The 17,294-nt window shown below is 36.8% G+C and overlaps 1 protein-coding gene across 5 annotated transcripts in view; it reads right to left on the bottom strand.

Annotated features, from left to right (window-relative positions):
- IFT80 (intraflagellar transport 80) overlaps nucleotides 1-17,294 on the bottom strand; it is a 141,508-nt gene that overhangs the window by 23,457 nt on the left and 100,757 nt on the right. For all 5 annotated transcript variants that reach the window (XM_078353935.1, XM_054247142.2, XM_054247144.2 and 2 more), the window contains 2 exons: nucleotides 3,287-3,351; nucleotides 42-177 (listed from right to left, as the gene is read on the bottom strand). In XM_078353935.1, the coding sequence (XP_078210061.1) occupies nucleotides 42-177; nucleotides 3,287-3,351 (201 nt within the window). The remainder of the gene's footprint in view (nucleotides 1-41; nucleotides 178-3,286; nucleotides 3,352-17,294) is intronic.

Raw genomic sequence — 17,294 nt, 5'->3', positions numbered from 1 at the left:
AGTAGACAATTAAAACTTCAAATGTATTAAAATTATTTTACCAAGTTTGATAATTTGTTCTTCCTTCCCAAATCGTTTCACAGAAGCGATACAGAGATCTCTATTTTTATCAATGAAAGCAATTTTTCTATCATTGGTAAGTCCTTTTTGATCCAGAGCAATTTCCAAGATTTCATTCTAAAATTTTTTAAAAATGTAAATACTAGGTTAGTTTTAGTGTTCGATATAATTTTAATTATTTAATTATAAAAACATTTTCTTTTTTAAGATCAATTAAATGTCATTTACCCACTTACAATGATAAAATGTCCCTGTTAAATAATTTTAAACTGCCAATATATTAATTATTCAAAAGCTGCACTAAAGTATATTTGCCTGACATCCAAGGAAAAGATACCTCTCAAAATACAATAAAATAACATATATTTTGATACTCTGTTGGCTGAGAAACACTGCTATCTGTCTTGTCCTATCTTTCACAGTCAGGGTGAAAGGGGCAGGTAAGTCTGAGTATGATGAGAGGTCTATTTTGATTAACAAGTTGCCTAATAACTATATCTTAAATATTTGTAAAAATAAATTTTGGAAATATATCATGTGTCCAGATCCTTGTATTTTACAGATTCTCTCACATTCGTTCTTGCAAAACAGAAAAATCTTGTAATATAGATATTATAATACTTACTTTGCAAATCATAAGACTAGATTTATACTCAATAAGTGGTTTTGCTCAGAAAAAGCCAGTATAAAGTATATCTAAACTTGCAACTCAGACTTCTAACTCCAAGATCATTGGTTTTCATTTGCTAGTACGATGAATTTTCTTAAAACTTGAAAATGTTTTAATACGGTACATTTTAACCAAAATCGAGAAAGATTTATTTACTGTCTACAATGTCTGAAGACTTTGCTAGGAACTGTGAATTCAACAAGAATCATGACCACAACATCAAATCATTGTATCAAAATGTAGTATAAGAAACATTGTTTAAAATAAAACAAAATACACATATATCTTAATCCAAAATGATGAATCAATCATATACCAGTTCATAATACATTTTAAAAAATTCAACTCTTTCTAGAATACCATAATTTACATTTTAAGGAATAAAATAATTTTGTTTCATATATATCAAGGCATGCAGGAAATATAACGCTAGGTATTTTCAAAATGGAAATGTTTCAGAGAAACTGATCTTTACAATAAAGAATTGCTTATCATTATCATCATCATCAGAACCTAGTGTATTATTTTAAAAACACTGTTAAACAGATATGATTCTTCTGTCTAAGAAATTAAAAATCAAAGATGCATAGTAATTATAATAATGCCTATGTACGTAGGGGAAGAGGAGTTCTCCAACTTCATTCAGCAGGGCATCCCCCATTTTCTTCTTGTCAAGTCCATCTCCCCCATATGTTCTATTCCTCCTGGGTGACTCTTTGTAGTGGGGCATAAAAGCAGTTCTGTGTTCAGTAGAACCATCTCCCTTGCCCTACACTAATTAATATTTATTTACTGATACACAGACTTGAGCTCTAGTTTGGGTTCTGTTACTATTTGGGAAGATCCTGGATATGAGTTTCTTCCAGATATAAAATAAAATAGTTTGGGTGAGTTTTCTATTACTTCATAGAATGTAAAATTTAAAAATCCTTTGTATTGCATACCAATGTACTGGGTAATTGGGTGAAGTGTGACAAGTAGAAGTCACTTCCATTCTTATAATTAGGAAATGGCAAATTTTCTAGGAAATTCTTACACTTAGGAAAAATGTTATAGAAAGCATTATAACATTAAAATAAATATTTAACCTTATTAATTGACTCTCTTTTCAATCCTACTAACAAAAATAACTGCATCTTGAAAAGCTGAGAAATTTACTCCTTTTGATATGCTTAATCTTACTGAAAAGGAAAATCTCTGCTTACAGTCTTGATTTAAAATGACAATAATGGAGACATTGTAGTGAAATAAGCACCTCAGATATTACCAGTGCAAAAGTAAACTGATACAATCTCTTTGAAAGATAACTTCAACATACTTATTAAAATTACAAATTCTCATATCCTTTGACCCAGCAACAATATTTCAAGAATAAATCCCACAGTTATACTAGCACATTACAAGAAGATGTATATGCAAGGTAATAATTCATCTTGCCAATACCGTAATATTCATAGTAAAAGGTTGGAAACAGTTTAAATTCTGATACATCCATAAAATGTTATACCATACAGTGGAGAAAAAAGGGTTGAGAAAACACTTTAGGTATAGATATGGAACCATCTCCAGAAAGAGAGTATTACACGAAAAAAGCAAAGTGGTGTAGAATTGTGTGTTACATTTTTGTAAAAGAGGAGGAAGAGAACATATATCAGTTTTGTTGGTACATACGCTAAAAATCTCTGGAAGAATATATAAGAGATTAATAACAACAGTTACTTATTTGGTAAAGAGGCACTATAATGATGAATAGTAGGTATAGTAGGGGGACTACCACTGTATACTTTTTAATGCTTTTTGATTTCTGAACCATATGAATGTATTTGTTATTCAAATTTAAAACTAGGGCCAGGTGCGGTGACACATGTTGGTAATCCTAGTACTTTGGGGAGCTGAGGCAGGTGGATTGCTTGAGTTCAGGAGTTCGAGACTAGCCTGGGCAATATGGCAAAACCCTGTCTCTATCAAAAACAAACAAACAAATAAAAAAACTAATAATTACAAAGATATATATATATGATTTTGAGTAACATTTCACTAGAAGTATTAATAAAACAAAAGCATCTTTAGACTAATCAGTAATTTAGAAGGATAACTCAATGCAATGTGCTTCTTTAAGGCTAAAAATCAGAAACCAATAAACAACTTACAATTCAGGGTCTTTTGTACTTGTATAGATTTCTTACTACAGTCTTAAAACCTAAAGAAAATGCTAGCTAAGAACAGGTCAATGAGAAAACTGCAAGATATTCAGAAACACAAATACATTTTTATTTACTGATAAATGCTAACATTTTAATCAAAATAGAACACATAACTGAAAAACAGTGAAGAGGTTGACAATAGACATATAAGTCAGATTCTTTTATTCAATTAATTTCCATATATAGACTAAGGTCTTTGCGACATTTTTAGGCAGAAGAGTCAATGGAGAATGCAGTCATTTTAAATACAAAACTAATTCCTTTGTGTCCTCTTTCAATTGAAAACATTAATTTTAAAAAGGAAGTAAATAAATAGTGGCTATCTACATTAGAAGTAGTTAATGTCCATTACCTTATGAGAAAGAAACTTCCCATCACCTAATGGTTTTCCAGTTGATGCCTCAAAGAGGAAGATTACTTGAAAAAAAAGTAGAACATTAATTAATGTGTCATATTAAAATTTTTACTGGTAAAATTCAGCAAAACTATTATAATCCTTATGAGAAATTATTTAACTCTCTAGACCACAGAGAGTTAAATAATTCAGCACAGAAGAGCAGCAGCATCCAATTTTAATTTATTGATGTGGTCACATTTCTTATGAAAATAAAACTGAATACTTCTTCCTAAAACACATCCCTTAATTAGAATTTTTATTAATGGCATGGCATCAATGCTCCATAGGCTCAACAATGGCAAGTCCAAATGTGAAAGTAATTTATAATTCTGATAACTTTGATTTAAACCAATATAACACCATAGTGTATGCGCCAAAGAAAAACTTCCTCTTTGTCCTTTGGAGGTTAGCTAAAAACCAACTCACAAAAGGCAGATTAATAGGATAAATGGTAGACATATTTATCAACTTACATGAGGGAGAATCATAGAGTGATTACCCTACCATACAATGGGGTGCAGATGGTTAAATCCCCTTATTCCCCTCTTAAGGGAAATGGAGATGGGGAATGTGGATGATTTTAGAAGGGGTAGTAAATGATTTCTAGGGGAATTCAGTGGGCAGGAAGAACATACAGAGTCTGTTGGGCACACAAGAGCACACAATGGTTTGTGGCAAATGTCTGCCCAGGTGTGTTGACAGCCTTCTGTATTTCTTCCTGCAATAGGAGTTTTGTTAATGATAACTCAGGGAAGGGACCAGAGGTAATTTTTTTCTTCTTTGGTGGGTCCAAAGTTGAGGCAGATAAGGAAACTTCAGCACAGCATGTCAAAGAATCATATTTTGGGGTATTGGTTTCTAAGCCCCAACAATAGACAATCATATTCCACAAAGAAAAAACATGTTGAATGCCTATTATAATGCCAGGCAACGTGTTATGTCCTGCTCAGTTTTCTGTTATTAATATGTTACTCTGGTATAATCAATAATTTATCTGGTCTCTGTCCTGGAGCTTCAAAAACTCTTAGAATTTCCTGATTAGAGCATCTTTATTACTGCTAGTGAAGAGACTCTTGGTGGGCCCCTAGATAGCCTCAGGATAGGGGCCAATAATCCGATCAAGTATGTGGTTTGACAGTCTGAATTTCAGGAGATGGGAAGCAGGCTGGAGACAGTTCATCCGGTAGCCAATGATTTAATTAATCATGCCAATGTAACAAAACCCCATAAAAATTCTGAATGTCAATGTTCAGTGGAGCTTCCTGGTTAGTGAACACAGTGATGAACTGGGAAGGTGATGTGTCCTGAGAAGAGAGGACACAGAAACTCTGTGTCCGTCCTTTATAATAAAACTGTAATAATAAGTATAGCTTTCCTGAGTTCTGTGAGTCATTTTAGTGAATTTTCAAACTTGAAGGAGTTGTAAGAATCCCTGACTTTGTAGCTAGTTGGTCAGAAAGGTAGGCAGCTGCAGTGGGGTTGGAGGAGTCTTAGATTTGTAGCTAGCATCTGGAGTAGGGGCAGTCTTAAGCTTTGGTGTCTGCACTAGGTCCAGCTAGTGTAGAAATGAAATGCAGTAAACTCAGTTGAGATGAAAATGGAATAGTTGGTATTAGGTTATTGAAGCACATGGTTTGGGAAGAGAAAGGATGAAAGGGTAGAGGATGAAGAACTTCTGATTCCTCAATGGCCATGGGGTCACCCATGGTATGAAACACCAGTTATGCTGCCATCAGTTATTGGAGGTAAAAGTTACCCATGGAATTTAAGATGATCCATACATCTTCTGGGGAACTGGCTCACTAAACGTATAGCAAAATGCAAAATCATAACAAAAAGAGAAATACACAATCTCTTGATTATTGCTATCTCTAATAGCTAAAAATGAAAGGAAGAGATGAACCAAATATAAATTCTGGCCAGTCTAAATTATGGCCTCTAGTCTCAGGGCCCCTACTGAAGGAATGAATGTGTTGGGAAAGATATTGATTCTTGTCAGTTCAAGGAACAGGCACTAGCCTCAGAGTCATTTTCAAAGGAAAAAGTTATGCTGAAATAAATCTTGAAAAAGACTAAAATAATTTCTAAGAGAACAGAGATAGAAAGAGGGAAATGTCTAGAAATTCACCCAAACTGGAGAAAAAAAATCTTTAAACAGTTATTAAGAAATAGAGTGAACAACACTATAAAAACTCAACCTAGGCAATACCATTCTGAACATGGGAACAAGAAAAGATTTCATGACAAAGATACCAAAAGCAATCTCAGCAAAAGTAAAAGTTGACAAATGGAATCTAATTAAACTCAAGACCTTTGTCACAGCAAAAGAAACTATCAACAGAGTAAACAGACAACCGAGAGAATAGGAGAAAATTTCTGCAAACTGTACATCTGACAAACGTCAAATATCTAGCATCTACAAGGAACTTAAATTTACAAGAAAAAAGACATTAAAAAGTAGGCAAAGGACATGAAAAGACACTTAAAAAAAGACATACATGCAGCCAACAAGCATGTGCATAAAAACACAATATCAATTATCATTAGAGAAATACAAATCAAAACCACAATGAGATATCATCTCACACCAGTCAGAATGGCTATTACTAAAAAGTAAAAAAATAACAGATGCTGGTAAGTTGTGGAGAAAAAGGAATGGTTTTACACTGTTGGTGGGAGTATAAGTTAGTTCAATCATTGTGGCAAGAAGTGTGGCAATTCCTCAAAGAGCTAAAAACAGAACTACCATTCAACCCAGCAATCCCTTTACTGGATATATACCCGAAGGAATAGAAATCATTCTTCCATAAAGACACATGCATGTGAATGTGCACTGCAACACCTATTCACAATGGCAAATACATTGAATCAAGCTAAATGCCCATCAATGACAGATTGGATAAAGAAAATGTTGTACATATATACCACGGAATACTATACAGCCATAAAAAAGAATGAGATCATGTCCTCTTTGGGAATGTAGATGGAGCTGGAGGCCATTATCCTTAGCAAACTAATGCAGAAACAGAAAACCAAATACCACATGTTCTCACTTATAAGTGGGAGTTAAATGATGAGAACTCATGGACACAAAGAGGGAAACAGAGACTGGGGCCTTGAGGGTGAAGAGTGGGAGGATGGAGCAAATCAGAAAAAATAATTATTAGGTACTAGGCTTAGTAACTAGCTGATGAAATAATCTGTACAATAAACCCGTATGACACAAGTTTACCTATGTAAGAAACCTGCACATGTACCCTGAACCTAAAACAAAAGTTTTTGTTTTTTTAAAGAAATGAAATGAAAAAGCAAACAATGATGGGGGTAAAATGAAAGAGAAAGAGAAAAGGGAGAGTCAAGGGACTTATCATAGTAGGGTGGAAGTCTGGGGTCAAAACACAGCGGCTGGGTGGCCTGATGCAGGGGTTCCTGCTAGTGTCCCAACATTTAAGAACACTAAGTAAATCTGCTTTATTCATCTTAGTTTGGAAGAATCTGGAAAGCAGAAAGGCGAAGATGGCAACAAGAAACTCGACCTTCAATTACCTGGAGCAACAGTCTACCAATTTAATCAAGAAAGATTCAGGAAAAGGTCTGGATTCCTTGGCTCAGTTATGAGCTGGGGACCCAACACCTTTATCACATGAATGGGCAAACTGATCAGTGGGTGGAGAGGAGAAGACTTGAGGACACCTTGACACAAAAGTGCCATGTACTTTGATCCAAAACCCCCTGGTGATGCCCTAAAGAAGACTACAATTAAATCGAAAGAGTACAGAAGTGCAAGCATTGATGGAATTAAGGTGAAAGTTTAAATGAAAACTGGAGAGTTTAAACAGACTATGTGAAGAGGCTGCGTCTCCTTTACTTGAATGTTTCATGGGAATAGATATTATGTCTGACTGCAACACTTCCCCTACTTACTACTGAAAGTCCCAATGGGGCTGGGTGTGATGGCTCACATCTGTAATCCCAGCACTCTGGGAGGCCAAGGTGGGTGGATTACTTGAGGTTAGGAGTTTGAGAACAGCGTGGCCAACATGGTGAAACCCCATCTCTCCTAAAAATACAAAAAATTAGCTGGGTGTGGTGGTGCATGCCTGTAATCCTAGCTACTTGGGAGGCTGAAGCAGGAGAGTCACTTGAACCTGGGAGGTGGAGGTTGCAGTGAGCCAAGGTTGTGCCACTGCACTCCAGCCTGCAACAGAGTGAGACTCTGTCTCAAAAAAAAAAAAAGAAAAGTCCTAAGGGGAATCACAGCTAGATTGAGAGGATATAGAAAGGTAAGAGTTAATGAAATTAAGGCAAAAGTTTGGATGAAAATTGGTAGTTTAAACAAGCTTTGGTTTTTTTTTTAGAAGAAATTTTTGCTCTTGTTGACCAGGCTGGAGTGCAGTGGCACAATCTCGGCTCACTGCAACTTCTGCCTCCTGGGTTCAAGCAATTCTCCTGCCTCACCTTCCTGAGTAGCCAGCTAATTCTTTTGTATTTTTAGTAGAGATGGGGTTTTGCCATGTTGGCCAGGCTGGTCTCTAATTCCTTACCTCAGGTGATCCACCTGCCTCAGCTTCTCAAAGTATTGGGATTACAGGTGTGAGCCACCATGCCTAGCCCTAAACGAGCATTATGTTAAGTAGTTGTGTCTCATTTACCAGGATGTATTATGGGGACTGATATCATGTCTGGTTGGAGAGCGTTTCCTCTAACAAGTAATATGAAACAGAAGGCATATAAATCCACCCTTTAAGCAATATTAACTGGGAATGCCAAATGGGAATAAATAAGATTACTCAAGTTCACACAGGCCTTTAATATCAATCAGTATATGAACTATTATGGATGAATTCTCTGTACAATAACCCTGGGTGGAATGCAGACTGGAACTTAAAGCCTATGAGTTTTCACCTCTCAGTGAAAATTACTGGGACTGTGGACTAGAAAATTCCCATCTGAGGAGCAATTACTAGCTTGCTATGTGACATTAATTGAAACTACCCTTATAACCGAAGAATAAAAAATAATTTTGAAATCTACTGTACTCATAATACAGGGTGATATTGGAGACAGATTCTACTAGGAAAGGCAATGCCCAAAAGAGCTTCATAATAAAACGTAAATGTATTGAGTAGAAACATATTACTGGGGAGTGCAAAAAGTTACACAGTGTATATATATATATATATATATGAGTCTACCTGCTCTGACTGGCTTTGGAACCACTTGAGGAGCTGCCAGATTCTGTCAACACTTGGACAGTGGCCTATAAACAGCTCTCAATTAACCAACAAATAGCTGCCTAGTTTATGAATAGCAGTTCCACTGTGAACATACAACATTTTATTTGTAAGGCCACCCCTCTGACAGAAGGTGAAAACAAGCATGGTGGGCTGCACTGCATGCTGTTTGCCTAGATATGTGAGTTCTTATTAACTCACAGGCAGTGGTCACATGGTCAGGCAAGAAGGACAGTTGAAAACTGGCCTATTATAGGGATGCCCATATAGGGTACAGCCTCAAGCAATTTACTATGGGAATGTGATGGCTGCATTAAGGTATGATGTATCAATGCCCATCAGGAGACTTCCCCTTCTAGGTTCAAAAGTCGATTGGAATTGATGAGCAAATACCTCAGGATGCCTGCTTGAGGTGGCCCCCTGGATACATGAAGCAAGTGGACACTGAGGGCTGCAGCAATGCAGAGATGAACTGAATCTAGAAATGTTCATCTCATACCCTCTGAGGCACAAAATACCAATAAGAACTGTTCTGTCTGCCCATGACAGACTGCAGATGGCTATGGGGCAGATTCCTTGGGAGAAAGGCTCTACACACAGCTGGAAACTTGGACTAATGCCAGTAGCTGGGGAGGGCTACAAATGGGTCCTGACATGAACAGATGCCAACTTGGGACCAGGCTTTGTTTAACCAGTGGTAGCCTGGCAAATACTAAGGGTACTATAAAAGAACCAGTAGAGAAGGTAATTCACTGATTTGGACCACCTAGTCACATTTCGTCAGACCAAGGAACATATTTTACAATTCACAATGTCCAACAATGGGCAGAGAGATATCCTCCCCAGCGTAATGGTTTGGTGAAATATCAGAATGGGAAGTTAAAACAGTGGCTCTCGAAAACAGGGGAAAGGACGAACTGGCTTGCATGCCTGCATGAGTATGGCCTCAACAAGAGAGAAACAAAGAGATAGATTTCTGCACTAGATTCCTCTGTTGTTTTTGTTTTGTTTTGCTTTTTAGACGGAGTTTTGCTCTTATTGCCCAGGCTAGAATGACACGAACTCACTCATCATAACCTCCGCCTCCCAGGTTAAACCAATCCTCCTGCCTCAGCCTCCCCAGTAGCTGGGATTATAGGCATGCACCACCCCGCCCAGCTAATTTTTGTATATTTTAGTAGAGACGGGGTTTCTTCATGTTGGTCGGGCTGGTCTCAAACTCCCGACCTCAGGCCATCCTCCTGCCTCAGCCTCCTAAAGTGCTAGGATTACAGGAGTGAGCCACCATCTCAGGCACTGTTTTGTTTTGTTTTGAGACAAAGTCTCACTCTGTCACCCAGGCTGGAGTGCAGTGGCGTGATATTGGCTCACTGCAACCTCTGCCTCCCAGATTCAAGCTATTCTCCTGCCTCAGCCTTCTGAGCAGCTGGGATTACAGGTATGTGCCACCATGCCTGGCTAATTTCTGTATTTTTAGTAGAGACCAGGTTTCACAAGTTGGTCAGGCTGGCCTCGAACTCCTGACCTTGTGATTTGCGTGCTTCAGCCTCCCTCTGTTTTTTTGATGAATCTCAGGAAGAAGGGGAGGGGAAAGGAGGATACTGGTATGGCAAAACGCTTTTTTCTTTCTTCCCTATATCATCTCAGCTTTCTCCTATCTGATACCATGGTCCCAAGGTCAGGGCTACCACTATACTTCTCTGTCAGAAGCAGAGATGGTTCCCAAGCAAGAAACTGTAACTATACTTTTAAGCCTTAATGTCAAAATTCCTAAGGACCTGATAGGATTGGTTGTGCCTTCACTCCATCTGGAGAATTTGGGGTTAATAGTGAATGCAGCTTTATTGGCTTGTAGTGGAAATAGCCTGTTTGCTCTATACAAATGAAAAGGATGAATAATAGCTAAGAGTAAAGGAATGAATAAATGGGTTGTGCAATAAGTAAAATTTTACATTAATGCTTCAAAAGAGACTCAGAGCAAAAGAATGATATTGTTTCTTGGCTTAATTATAGCTGATACATGAAAGGGTGAAACCATATATTGCTGAGACCTCTCCTGTTTGGAACTTAACACACTTGAATGGAATCCTGCAAACCTCAGAGGCCTAAACTTGAAGACAACTTGGTCATAGAACGTGAAGATGGACTGGACTAATTACTAATGACTAGTAGAACCCTAGTAATGCACTAGTGTCTTCTGACTCTTATCTTATAATATGGTATAACACTGGAATTGTTGGTAAGTGTATAATACTGACAGTGATGGTCAGATGTACTGGGAATGGAATTTAAAAGCCTCCTATCTCTACCCAATATCGATTCCTCCAAACACTAGGCATATTCATACTGGTCCTATAGACAGGAATAATCCTTTTGCTATAAGGGATCCATGGTCATAGACCAGGGGATGATCTGTGGTATAATAAATAATTTGTTTGGTGTTTGTCTTGGGCTCCTGGCAGGTAGCTTCAAAAATGCTTGGAATTTTCTGAGTGATAGAAGTGTCTTTGTTGTCCTAATAAGGTGACTCTGGTGAGCCCCTAGATAGCTTTAGGATAGTGACTGGTCACCAGAAAGACCAATCTCATGTTCAGAGGGTTGAGCACTTTCCCCCCTCCACCCCACCCGCAACCTCGAGAAGAAAGCTGGAAACTCAGTTTAATCACATGGCCAATGATTTAAATAATTATGCCTAATTAATCAGGTCATCAAACCGCAGAAGTCTTCTCTGGACACCAAAGCTCAAAGCTCAGTGGATCTTCCTTGTTGAACACATTGATGTGCCAGGAAGATGATGTACCCTGATTCCATGAGAGCACAGAAGCTCCAGGCCTCATGTCTATCCTTTGCAATAAAATTATAATCATAAATACAGTGCTTTTCTGAGTTGAGTCATTCTAGCAAATTATTGAACTTTAGGGGTTGATGGGGTCGCCAAATTTTTAGCCAGTTGGTCAGAAATGCAAGTGCCCTTGGGAACCCCCATCCCCCAAAAACTAGTGCTGGCATCTGAAGTGAGGTCAGTCTTGGCAGACTTTTGTCCTTAACATTTTTTTTCTTTTTTGGAGACAGGGTCCCTATCCGACGTGCAGGCTGGCGGGTAGTGGCGTGATCTCAGCTCCCTGCAACCTCTGCCTCAAGCAAGCTCAAGCAATCCTCTCACCTCAGCTTTCCACATAGCTGGGAGTACAGTTATGCACCAATATGCTTGCTTAAGTTTTGTATTTTTTGTAGAGATATGGTTTTGCTATGTTGCCCAGGCTGGTCTCAAACTCCTGGCTCAAGTGATCCACCCATCTTGGCCTCCCCAATTGCTGGGATTGCAGGCATGAACCACCACGTCTGGCCAACTTTTGGCATTGCACTAACTCTGAGTAATCAGTGTCTGAATTGAACTGAAGTACATTCAGTTGGAGTAGAAAGATTAATTACTAACAAGTGAGATTTTCCATAAGTCATCAATACAGTATTACAAATTTGTGTCCTTATTGTAAAATATTCAACTCAAAGTTTCAGAATACCAGAGAACTAGGAGAAATCTTGAAGAACTTTTATTTGTCACAAACACTTGCTTTGAGAGCTAAGCTAGTTCCCAGTCTGAGAATTTCCCTAAACTCTTGAGGGAGGCTTTCAGAACTGTCCTCTCCATATCTCCAGTAAGCCCCTTAATTTTTTAGTTAGTGAAGGAAAAAGCATACATGCAAATAAGGTGAAGTCTATAAAATTATTTATTAAATTAGATAATGATTATTTTAGCATTACTTCGAAAGTGTTTTTCTTTTTGAGGGCTGCTTAGCAATGATTTATCTAACTGATAGTTGGGTAGATTAGCTCCTGTAATAAACTGGGGCAGGTATTTCAAGATTAAATATTTTCCAAAGATAATCAGGAGTTGATTCTAAGACAGAGAGAACATATGCTTGGGTCAACAGGTAAATGAAAAGGTGTTCAATGTCATTAATCATCAAGAAAACGCAAACCAAAACCATAATGAGATATCACCTCAAACTTGTTAGGCTATTACTTTAAGAAGACAGTATGTTGGTAAGGATGTGAAGAAATTGGAACACTTGACCACTTCTAGTGAGAATGCAAAATAGTACAGCCACTATGAAAATTATGAAGGTTCCTCAAAAAATTAGAATCAGCCAGGTGCAGTGGCTTATGCCTGTAATCTCAGCACTTCGGGAAGCCGAGGTGGGAAGAATGCTTACTCAGGAGTTTGAGATCAGCCCGGGCAACATAGTGAGACCTTGTCCTACTAAAAATACAAAAAATAACCAGACATTGAGGTACCTGCTTTCTGTAGCCCCAGATACTTGGAGGCTGAGGCAGGAAAATCACTTGAGCCCATGAAGTAGAGGCTGCAGTGGAGCACTATTGCACTCCAGCCTGGGTGAAAGAGGAGACCGTCTCAAAAAAAAAAAACTAAAAATAGAACTACCCAGCAATACCACATATGAGTGCTTATCTGAAAGAACTGAAATCAGGATCTTGAAGAGATATTTGCATTCCCATGTTCAGTGCAGCACTGGTCACATTAACCAAGATGTAGAAACAACCCAAGTATCTGTTGACAGATGAATGGATAAAGAAAATGTGGTATATATGTACAACTGATTATTATTTAGTCTTCAAAGAAAAAAGAAAATCCTGTAATAGGTAACAACATGGATAAGCCTGATGGACATTGTGCTAACTGAAAAGCTTGTCACAGAACAAAGACTGCATGATTCTACCTATATGAGTATACTAAAATAGTCAAATTTATTGGAACAAAAGCAGATCTGGTTGCCAGAGGCAAAAGGGAGGAGGAAATGGGGATTTGCTAATCAAGGGCATAAAATTTCAGTAATGCAAGATGAGTAAGTTCTAGGGATCTGCTATACAACATTGTACCTATATTGTATTGTGCACTGTTAACAATATTGAATTGTATCCTGAAAAATCTGTTAAAAATATAGGTCTCATGTTAAGTATTCCTATCACAATCAAATAAAAATAAATTTCAATCCTAAAAAAAACTCCCTGGAAGCCACTAAATAGATAATGAAATATTCATTAAGATGATGTATTAAAAATTTTCACTATATAAAAATAAACTTTTGGTAACTTTTGATGTAACAGCTCAATTTCCCTCAGATTTATCTCCAAACTTACTTATAAGTTTGGTCCTCACCACATGCATTCTAATTTCAGGCAAAGGAGTATCTATTGCCCATACTTCTCCATCCCTACTACATTCTTTACCTATATATTGTTACTCTATCTGTTATTGTATCTGCCTGGCTTTCTCCGAAGTATTATTCTATCAACGATCCCCACTTTCTCCTGCACCTTTACCCTGGTTCATTCTCAGCATACAAACAACTCTGATATTACCCTCACTTAAAAAAAAAAATCACAGTTACAATTATTTGCCTTTTTTTAACTTCCTGAAACAACAATTATTCCAGTTTTTACAACTCCCATCCATTCTTCAACCTATGACAATTTGCTATTCAACCTCACTACACTGATGACCCACATGTTGCCAAATAGGAGCCTATTTTTATTCTTGACCTCCCAGCAGCACTGATGCTTCTGACTATCCTCTCTGTCTTGAAACTCTTATATGGGCTCCACATAACATTGTTTTCTCCCAATTCTCTTCTATTTTGGATCATTCCTCACTCTCCTTTCCTAGCTTCTCCTTATCTGACAACCCTTGATCTTAAGGTTTTGTTCCTTGCAGACTTTTCACTATAAATACTTACCCCAGTATCATTTACTTCTATGACATAAATCACTATTTAAATAATGATAATTCATAGTTCTCTATTTCCAACCTCAACCTTTCTCTGATGTGCAGTAGGTAAAGCTGTAAAAATTACAGTAGATATTCTACTGAAGAAGCCTGTAACGAATGCTGCCTCTGCCCCTTTCTCTGTTTCACCAAGGCTTCTTTTAGTCTCAATCATAACAGTGGTATTGGTAGCTGTTGTTTATACTTTTGAAAAGATTGTTGGGAAAGAAAAAAACAAGATTATTTTGATAGTTCTCTTTAAGTAATTTTCAAATTACTTCAACCCAAGATTAATCTCAAATAGAGTAATTTTATATGACAGCATATGAATAGGATTACAAGAATTGAAAACATAGAAATGGCGTAAGACAGAAGTGGCATTGAGTACTCAGCTAAAAAAATTGGACAAAATATACAGATTACAAAAATGCTACAATGTATATAACATGAAATTTAATTCCAGAGGATCGCACTAATACATTATTAGCTTCTACTAAATCATAGGATGTTAAGTTGGAGGTCATTGGCTATATTCACAAAGAAAGGCCATGTTGTAACGTTTAGTTATCTTCTAAAGTTGCCAATTACGAAAAATAAAAAATAAAAATACTACAATAGAATTTTTAATTAAGTAGGGAAACAAAAATTTAAAATTTTTGGCTTTCATTTAAAAAATGCTTTGGGTTTAGCTAATTCATATTATTTTCATAGCTATGCAAACTAATAAACTTTTTAAATGATAGCAGCCTTCCATCCTTTTTCTGACTACATATATAAAAGCTAGAGGTAGGCAGATGAACTTGTCTACTTTTTTCACAACTGTAAGTGCACCTGATCTATGGGAGGCTGGTCCTGTTTTTCAGTGTTAACATGTCATCGAAACTGGCAGAATGAACAACAAAGGAGCTGTGAGTTGAAAGAATTGCTTCTAAATATAAATAACTATCCCCCAACTTCTAGACATTTCTTTCAAATAATCACCCACACTTATATAGCATATCTGTGCAAAGTGAATAGGGAGAAGAAGGAAGACAAAAACATCAGCTCTAGTACTTAATCACCAAAAGGAGTACTCAAACCCACCCAAGATCTATTTATGGAGCACCTGTTATAATACAGAGTACTACACTTGATGCAAGAATAAAAAAGCTCCCAAATTAGGAAGAACTAGTGATGTCAAATACAGATGGCACCCTTCTAAGGGTTAAATATGTTGGGTACTTCAATTGTATTTTCCATTGTTAGCACTTACCACTATTTAGCCATCAATAACTATTTTTTTAAAAAAGGAACATACAAAAATATTTTCCCTCTCATTTTAAGTTCTACAATAATTTTATTTTAGTCTTTTGAGTTTATATTCACAGCAAAACAGAATTACATAATTATCTTGTTTAACAATCTAAACTTACAGAAGTAAAACAGATAATTTATTGGCTTATAAATTCATATTTCTGTAAATGTTAATAATTTTTTATAGTTTTAAAATTCTATCAATTGTCAATGGATTAAAGAATAATGAAATATGTTCCAGATGTGAATTAACCACAGAAAATTTCAGAATAGGGTATATTCAGTTGGGAACACACATACTGTCATGCCTTGCTTAATGACAGGAATATGTTCTGAGAAATGTGCTGTTAGGCAATTTATCATTGTGTGAGCATCATAGAGTGTACTTATATAAACCTAGACAGTATAACTTACTGTACACTAAACACAGAAAAAGGTAATGCACTATGACATCACAATGGCTATGACATTACTAGCTGACAAGAAATTTTTAGCTCCATTATAATTTTATGGTATATGCAGTCTGTTAATGACTGAAATGTTGTTAGCAGGGCATGTCTGTACTTTATAAAATCTTTTATCTAAAATTCATGGTATTGAATAAGGAGAGCACAGACAACTCATAGTGATCACAGGGGCTTTCGATCTTAAGTTTATTGAAAACAAAAATCTGTCTTCCAAACTACTATTATTTTTACAATTATATAGTTATCTTAATTCTGTCTGCTATCTGGATACTATTTTATTCCATTCTCTTTTCTTCTTTTTTAGCCAGAAAGAAAGTCCTTTTTAAAAAATTACTGAATGTCTTCACTCAGAGAAGGTCTAAGGCATGAAGAGATAGAAAAGCTCTATTTAGGAGAGTTGTATTTCCTACCAGTATAAGAGGTGCTATTATCCGAAGTACTGAAAATTAAAAATTAGGACAGTTCCTAGTTCATGAATTAGGTCTTCTGTGGTATGAACTAACAAAACTAACATTCAAGTCAGATTTTTTGGTAACAGTAATATACAATATTTCATGATATATTTTAACAGAGAGAAACAATTATTTAATATACAATATTTTTCACTAGGTTTTTGGGATCACTCACTCTTAACTTTCCTCTTATCTCACTGGCTTCTCTTCCTTTTATTCATCCCTAAGTACTGATGTGCTGCGTTTAGTCCTCTTCTCTGTATACACTTACTTCCCAGGTGATTTCATTCAGTGTTATAGCTTTAAGCACTAGTAGTACACCAATGACCGCCAAATTCATATCTTTAGTCCCAACCTCTCTCCCAAGCCTTCGGCTGGTTTATCCTATTGTTCACTCTCATCCCTGCTTGGCTGTCTAAGAAAGATTTAAACATACCAGGACCAAAATCAACTCTTGGTTTGCAGACCGGCCCCCTCCAAATGACCTCTTTCCCTGTCTTCTATCTCATTTACTCAGGGCAAAAACCTAAGATAATATGCTTGCCTCCTCTCTTTCCTGCATGCCCATATTTTTACCATGGCCAAGTCTTTACGTGATCTGGTTCCTGCCTATCTCTACGTTGTCCTCTCCTCCCACTTTCTAGCTAGCTGATTTGACCCAGTCACATGGCCTTCTGGCAATTCCTTTAACATGCTGGTTGCTCCCACCTCAGAATCCTTGCACCCTTTATT

This window comes from Callithrix jacchus, chromosome 17, assembly GCF_049354715.1.
Source record: "Callithrix jacchus isolate 240 chromosome 17, calJac240_pri, whole genome shotgun sequence".
Lineage (NCBI taxonomy): Eukaryota > Metazoa > Chordata > Mammalia > Primates > Cebidae > Callithrix > Callithrix jacchus.
The sequence above is the reverse complement of the archived record's forward strand: the minus strand, read 5'-3'. Positions and strand labels throughout refer to the sequence as shown.